The sequence below is a fragment of the Nicotiana tomentosiformis genome, chromosome 6, assembly GCF_000390325.3.
Source record: "Nicotiana tomentosiformis chromosome 6, ASM39032v3, whole genome shotgun sequence".
Lineage (NCBI taxonomy): Eukaryota > Viridiplantae > Streptophyta > Magnoliopsida > Solanales > Solanaceae > Nicotiana > Nicotiana tomentosiformis.
Window position 1 is genome coordinate 132136857 of NC_090817.1, and position 7761 is coordinate 132144617.

The window sequence follows — 7761 nt, forward strand, 5'->3', positions numbered from 1 at the left end:
CCAAAGCTGCACAACTCATTTGGTTTGCTTTTATTTTTCTTTACAGTCAATTTCAATATCAATTTGCATATTTTCTCGATTTGTGCCAAGTAAAATCACGTGTCTTTAAAACCACATATAAATTCAATTGTTATACGTTTATAGGGTAAGCAGTAGTTTAAAATAAATTATAAATATTTATATGGTTACAAATCAATTTATTAAAAATAAAGTAAAATTTATAAAAATAAATTATTTTAAAATAAAAAAGTAATAATTTTTTAACTGCTTAAAAAGCAAAAAGTGTCGTAAATTAAGAGGGATGGAGGAAGTAGGCAATAAAATTGATTTACAGAGAACCAGTGTACTTGCACACCAGGCAGTTGCCAAGATATATGGCGGAGCTTATCCACAATTACGGGCCTATATAGAAAACGGGCCTTTGATTAATGGGCCATGTTAAATTAAATAAAACTAATAATAAATTATAACTAAATCAGAGTGTCGTTCTCTTTTTTGCTTTCTAACTTCTTCGTTCGCATCGCCAAGGAGCAAAACTTCAAGCTTTTACCAGCAAAACTCTCTGCTCTGCTCTGTTCTTCCCGTAGGGTTTTATCCCTTCTTATGGCTGCATGTTAAGTACCGAATTTCCCCTTCTCTCTCATATCTATTGTGTTAGTGGATACATGCACGCACTTTTTGTTCAACTATTAGATTGCTTATTCTTTAATTTCTTAATTTACTTAAATTCAATTAAACAGGGTTGGAGCTGCAATTATATCAGTCCTAGACTAGTTAGGGTGGCTAATTTAATAAAATGAACTGTTTTTTTTCTTTCTTATTGCCTACGTTAATTTGAAACAAATGCGAACTTTTCTTACTTCATTGACTCTTTTTTCCGTTGTTGGCAATGGTTGATTGAATTAAATATTTAATATGCCTCAATCCCAAACTAATTGGAGTCGGCTAGTTTAATAGAATGGGCGTTTTTCTTGCTTATTCAAAATGTTTATTTAATTAAAATACGAGTTTTTCTTACGGCTCGACTATTTTTGCATCACTGGTATTCATATCAATTGGAAACTAATCAATGGTTTCTAATTTAGTTAAAATCGAGTTTTTTCTTACTGATTGACCCTGTTAATTTAATAAAAATGCGAGCTTTTCTTACTTCTGGACTCTTTTACATTGTTGGTATTGTTAATTGCTCTCTATTTCGGTTGGGATTGGAATTACTTAATAAAAATATATCCAAAGTGAGTTACCATTATTTTTTATATTTGTTTGATTGGAATGTGTTTGTTTGATCCAGGTAGTTTTGGGGCTGCTGGCTTTAAGTTAACAAATTTGAATTTGGGCTCCACTAAGCCCAAATTTTTATTGCACAATCTGAGAACTAAGAAATTGATTCAGAATGATGGGTTGCTATTAACCAAGAAATCAAGGAAGACGTTGTTTGGTTGCCGGTGTTCGACTGTTGAAGCTGAATGTGAGTGATTTTCCTCACTGACTCTGTGTTTTCCTCCATCCAACTAATGAGCAATCAAATGCTTGTCTAATGCACCTTTTTTTTTCCTTTCTGGAATTTTGTGTTTTCATCCGTAAACAAGTGCAATTTGCCCACTCAGTGTCTGCAATTCACTTGCTTATTAATTTGCCTATCATGGCGACAATGCTAGTGTTTTATACTTAGTTTATATCATTTGAAATGCTAAGTTGCCATGTTTTTATGTGATATGAAGAATGGCTTGTTTTCCTTGATTATCTTTTTTACTTTCCAAGAGTTGGAAAATCTATTAGTCATTTCGAAGATTGTTCTTGTACCTCTCCTGCTTTTGGAGTTTCCGTTGTATTTTGTTGGTTCTCCTGTTTGACTTTCAACTTTAGACTAGATCAAAGATGATCAGATATTTTCTCTTGCTCACCTTTTGAGGGAATACCTATTACATTCTTATTCAGGAAGTTTTTCAGTTGCTAATTGAATTACATTTTCTGAGAGGTTACTGTTTTTTCCATTCTACTAGGTTGATAAATAATGAGCTCTTCGTTTCTGACGTCAATGTTCCCTTTTTCCAATTAGCATAACTTCTCGCTCTATGACTCCATCCTACAGCTTGAACATGATTTGTGTTATGTTTAAATAATTGTGCATTTTTATTTTGTCTTTCATCTTGTAGCTGCAGCAGCTGTAGTTAGTGATAATTCAGATGATAGTTTGAGAAAGATTATTTCTTCAGAAGCAGCAAGTCCATTGATTCCAAACTCATATGAGGTTAGCACTTCCTGTTTGCATTATGTACTCTGTCAAAAGACTGTAATGTGATGATTATATTGCTGGTATTCGCCTAATTGGTGATATAGAGTAGCAAAATATCATTGCTTTATGGAGTATGTTTTCATCCACTATGTAGTTCCAAAACATATAGAACTTTCAGGAACTTGGGGAACGACTAGGGACCATTAAATAACACAGCATAACTAGAGTTGTACCAAGATAAAACTTGAAGTGGTACGTACTCATCTTTCTTTCGGTTTCCAGCCGTGTTGGGGTTAAAGGTGAATGTTGAAAACGAGCTTATCCCTTGTGTGAAGTTGCTCGAATCAACTTCCTCTGAGGTCTGGTTAGTTGTAGCGTAGCAGCTTGTAGGCTAAATACTTGAGCTGCTTCTTGCTGGATCTTCCTTTTTTAATAAGGAAAGGAAGATCCAGCAAGAAGCAGCTCAAGTATTTAGCCTACAAGCTGCTACGCTACAAGTATTTAGCCTTCCTTTCTTGCTGGATCTTCCTAGAAAATTATGAATATTTAGATTCTCGTAGTCTAAATTTTAGATGAGACGTAAGATGGATGATTAGTGCATTACCTCCTTGATACTGTTCATTAATAAAATTACCTTGTATATCAAAAAAATCTGCAAGATGGATAAGAATTGTCTACCAAGGGAGGAAAGCTAACTTCAAATTACAATAAAAATATCTATGGAGTTGAGGAGAATGTCAGCCAGATTCCTTTCTTTCCTCCGATTTCTGTCAGGTCTGACTGTTTCACCTGTGCTGTACATAGTTTAAGTATCTGTTCGTTACTGCCTCATTTACGGATGCAGTTGACATGACTCCGCGCTAACACACATTTTTCTTTTATGTGTTCCTAATTGACTTTTGTATAGTCCATACGGCCTCATTAACCTTCACCTCCTCGCTTACTTCCTCTCTGAATATTGGGAGGCTGCTAGTAGTAAACATCGTATTATTGTACAGTAGTTTTGTAGATTCTGTAAGGAAAATAATGAGGTCGCAGTGAAGGCTGCAATGCAAATTTGACTTGAAGCTTCCAGCTACCATTTGACAAAAAGATTTATATCTTGGTAGTGTTCTTTTATGGAAAGATTTAGTGGCAGGTGGGAGAAACTTGTAAAGCAGGTGACGTTATGAAACCTTATATTTGGTTGAACAAGTGGGTGTTATATGGCAATAGATGGAGTGGCCTCATAATTAACAATTTAACCGTGATGCAGTATTGAACCACGTGTTTCCATAGGCAGGTTGCAAGATTGGTACTTGAAGATTTCATGTCCCTTCCTCCTTATAAAAAATAAATAAAAATTCATGCCCCTCCCTTTTTTCCAACTCCAATTTTGTAACCTTCTAGGATTAAACATTTAAGTTGGCTGATGCAATACTTTAGTTGCATTTAGCTTCGTCACCTTCTTCCTAATGTGTTAACTCAGAAGCTCCTAGTGGTATCTTCTCTTATAGTTGGGGGAAAAGAAATATAATTTGGGAAGGGCTACTCTAAGTTCTACATGGTGCAGTGATTGAAGGGTGGCCAATGTCACGTTCACAAAACGGGCTTGTATCTATTTTAATAACTCTATATTGCTTAGTTTCCTTTGGTGGTGATGCATAGAGCATCATCCCTATACTTGCATTGTCTTTTTCAAGCTTTTCAGCCAGCTGAGAATTGCATAAAACTGGGGTTTTGGCTGTGTTTCTGCCCAACCCTGTATAGTATTACTATCACCGTAGTTCATCTATTTTTGAAAGTGCAAGTGCAAGCAAGTACAGAATAATGTGCATATGACTTAATACCTCCAATGCTACATCACCTCGTTTTAACAGAAATCTGATTCTGCAAAGGAAATTAAATAACCAGTTGTTATTTCCAACTTTTTGATAAGAATTTGTTTTTCTTCAGTTAAAAAGGTCTTATTCATATTATTCATGCTACCTTTGTAGCTTCATTGCATTCATGTGGAAGATCTGTTGGATCTGCTAAAATTATTGGCTTAATAAGAGGCCGGTTAATGTTGAAGAGTGGAATAAATATTATCTTCCTATTAACAAAAATGTTAGTGCCTACATGCGATGACAACATGCGATGACAATTTGTATTAATACGTGAAACATAGCTACTTCATTTAACAGGTGGAATCTCTCCTTACAGAAATATGTGATACAACCTCCATTGCAGAAGTTGAACTAAAAGTAAGCTGGTTTTGTAATATTTGTGCTTATTTTATTTCTTAAGTCCTTCACAGAAGCTATTTATGATCTGCCACTCATGCATTCTTTCATCTTCTTCAAATCTCTTTCTTAATCCTTCTGCTTCTCCGATGCCTTTTCATTTTATTGTTAGCTTGGTGGGTTTCATTTATATGTGAAGAGAGACTTGACGGGGCCAAGTACAACTTCATTGCCTGCGATATCGAATCCTGTCAATATTCACTCATCTGTTGAAGTGGCTGATTCAAATGGCTCAGCCTCGTCATCATCATTAGCCATCACCAAGTCTTCACCTCCCTCAGATGGAATTCAGACAATGATTGATAAAGCTGCAGATGAGGGCTTGGTGATAATTCAATCTCCTAGGGTGAGATTCGCCTCTCTCTCTCTCTCTCTCTCTCTCTCTCTCTCTCTCTCTTTATGTGTGTGTGTATGTATAATATACACACACATACATATACTCTCCCTGAAAATGACATTCTCTACGTCATGCAGGTTGGCTATTTCAGAAGATCTCGAACCATAAAGGGAAAGCGTGCACCTCCATCTTGTAAAGAAGTAGGTGTTTTATTATCTTTTGTCCTTTAAATCAAGATGAGATGTTTCTGTTTGTCAAACAAAAAGATTTTCGACTCTTTAATCTTTGTGATAACTGATTGTTATTCAACTTCAGGAAAGTTTACTATTAATCTCATTTTGATATTAGCTCCTTCCCCTTCAAAAGGAGTTCTCTGTTTAAAGTGGATGTCTAAGCAAAATTCAAGAACATGTCTAAATATCTGTTTCTTTGTTCTCAAAAAAAGAATATCTGTTGCTTTGTTTGCGAGTCCACACGTAGTTTTGTAAATACAGTTCTTTCTGCGTCAATTTTTACCTTTTAAGCTGGGCCTTCATTTTAATTTGCTTAGAATTTGTTTTCAGTAGCGTACTAAATTTAAGGGCCCCCCTGGCCCCCTGTAATTCTTTTATCTAGAGAAAAGCCCTATCTAAACTGTCTGCTAGATCCTTTTGGAACTGTCATGTAACTTGATGAACCGAGTCCAATGTTACTCTATTCCTGAAACCCTCCTCCTCCAACCTTCCTCTCCTAGTCTCCTCGTCTCTTCTTTTTTCTTTGTCATGTCTCTCTCAGTGCACGAGTGGCAGTGTCATCTGTGTTTCAGTAATACACTCTAGCTATGCTTAGCATGTGACCAGTTTTTTGTTAATTCTACTCTGTAGAAGCAGCAAGTGAAGGAGGGACAAGTAGTTTGCTTCATTGAGCAGCTTGGTGGCGAGCTCCCTGTTGAGGTTCGGGCCCTGATATAGATGCATACTTGCATAAATTTCTTGTTGATTATACAAGCTGCTTCTGTTTGTTCTTACTTATTTCAGTAAATTCTCATGCATGTTTGCTGATTCTCCTTTTGTGTTTTCTTTTCTATTCTCTTTTAGTCTGATGTATCTGGAGAGGTTATCAAGATACTCCAAAAAGACGGAGGTATGCTTCTTAATTCTTATGTGTTAAAAATAATTTTGAACATCCTAACTGTGACTACTTCAATATCTCACTTTACCTGTTTATGGAACAGAACCTGTTGGATATGGTGACCCTCTAATCTCAATCCTTCCTTCTTTCCCTGGTATAAAGAAGCTTCAATAGATGGTTCTTGTAGCATATGCCTTCTGGCCCGAGTTCATTTTTTTCGAGAAAATTCTAGTTGAAAATTGTTGATTGGCATGTCGAATCTGCGGATTTTTATTAACCTTGTTTATTTGTTTTAAATATTTATCTGGAATTTGCACCAACAATTATGAAGAAATGAGATGTTTATGTTTTTGCATTTCTCATCCTTGTTCTTCCCAACTACACGTGCTTTCTTTTACAATATGAGTCCGAGGGTTATTAGTCTCTTGATGTTTTGAGGCCATCATTTGGTATTAGACTATTAGTCAGCTGACCGATCACATAACTTTCAATTTCAAACTAGTTGGGGTTAGTTATATGTATATTTTATACTCCATATTGTACCCCAAAAAAATAATTTATAGTATATGCTATACTCTGTTCTGGTTCATTGTATTCTAATGCGTAGAATATTTATGTAGTAGTATGCTGTGTACGCTTTAAAATGTGCATGAGGATGCTTTGTGAGTTGGCTAATTGGCTTATTGGCATGCCAGAGGAATAATTAGTGACGATATTCTGAACATCCCAAATCCTATAGTCTGCTGTACAGGTTATTTTTATCTAACCAAAAGGACCATAAGGTTATCGTGTGTGTGTATATATATATATATATATATATATATATATATATATATATAAAATAAAGCAATAGAAAAGTGAGGTAGTCTCTTTGGCCAAGAATTCTATTTATCTTTTTTCCCCTTTTTTTTTGACTTTTTCCTTACTTTTTATTTATAAAATAATTGTCTCAATTATTACTACTTCCCTCTCTTTCCTATTCCCTATTGTAAAAAAACGTCTCAACATCTTTCCTATTCCTAACTGTAAAAAACGTCTCAACAATTATTATTTCAACTTTTCATGTTCCCTCCCATAAAAATCAGAATGTGTTAAAATAAAACCCACACAATTCATAATCCTCACTGCCCGATGGTTACCATCAGAATAAGATGCAAAACATATAGAATACCTTTCTGGTATTCCAACGCATGCTACGTACTAAGGAACTTGAACTGCAAATAATTGTGAGTATACGTATTTGTTTACCCGAAAAATCGGATAACGTTAGATTTGTGTATGGTTCTAAGGATATGCGATACAATTTGATATAAATCATGTAGAGAAATAGAATATGTATATTCTTGACTATGAGAATGAGAATAGTGAGTAAAATGAATGAATAAGATAAAGTAAAACAAGCACAAGGGGATATCTTTCAATGTGAGAAGTGATCTTTTGTCCCAGTGTCCTCCGCTTGCTTACAATCCATGTCCCTCTTATAGTAGAGGGACCCTACTTTATATACAATAAAAAATACGCAGTGGAGAGCCAATGATGTATTGTCTTTTCCTCGATTTCCGCCAAGATTCTCTCCCATAGTGCGGTTGCAACGACCCTAGTCTGCGAGCTCGATACTGGCTCGAGCTCGGTATTGGATCGAGCCATCGGTCTTGGTCCGAGCTCGATTCTGACTTGGGGTCTCGGTATTCGGGGTGAGTGTTGGTCGGTCCATGCTTCTTCGATAATCTCCGCTTGGCCTCGTAGTTCGATTTGGATATGAGCTCGATAATGATATCGAGCTTGTCATTGGTCGGTCTTAGAGCTCGAAGCTC

The 7761-nt window shown here is 35.7% G+C and overlaps 1 protein-coding gene across 2 annotated transcripts; it reads left to right on the top strand.

Moving 5' to 3' along the window:
- The first annotated feature begins 349 nt into the window (after positions 1-349).
- LOC104119252 (uncharacterized) lies at positions 350-6302 on the top strand. Of its 2 annotated transcripts, XM_009630700.4 has the most exons (9): positions 350-613; positions 1292-1468; positions 2157-2251; positions 4402-4461; positions 4613-4846; positions 4975-5037; positions 5701-5769; positions 5914-5959; positions 6051-6302. In XM_009630700.4, exons 1-9 carry the CDS (start codon positions 604-606, stop codon positions 6119-6121), a joined length of 825 nt encoding a protein of 274 aa, XP_009628995.1. In that variant the 5' UTR covers positions 350-603; the 3' UTR covers positions 6122-6302. The 2 variants fall into 2 exon arrangements, with proteins under 2 accessions (XP_009628995.1, XP_009628996.1); XM_009630701.4 differs by lacking the exon at positions 4402-4461 and having other exon boundaries at positions 475-613.
- Positions 6303-7761: the final 1459 nt, after the last annotated feature.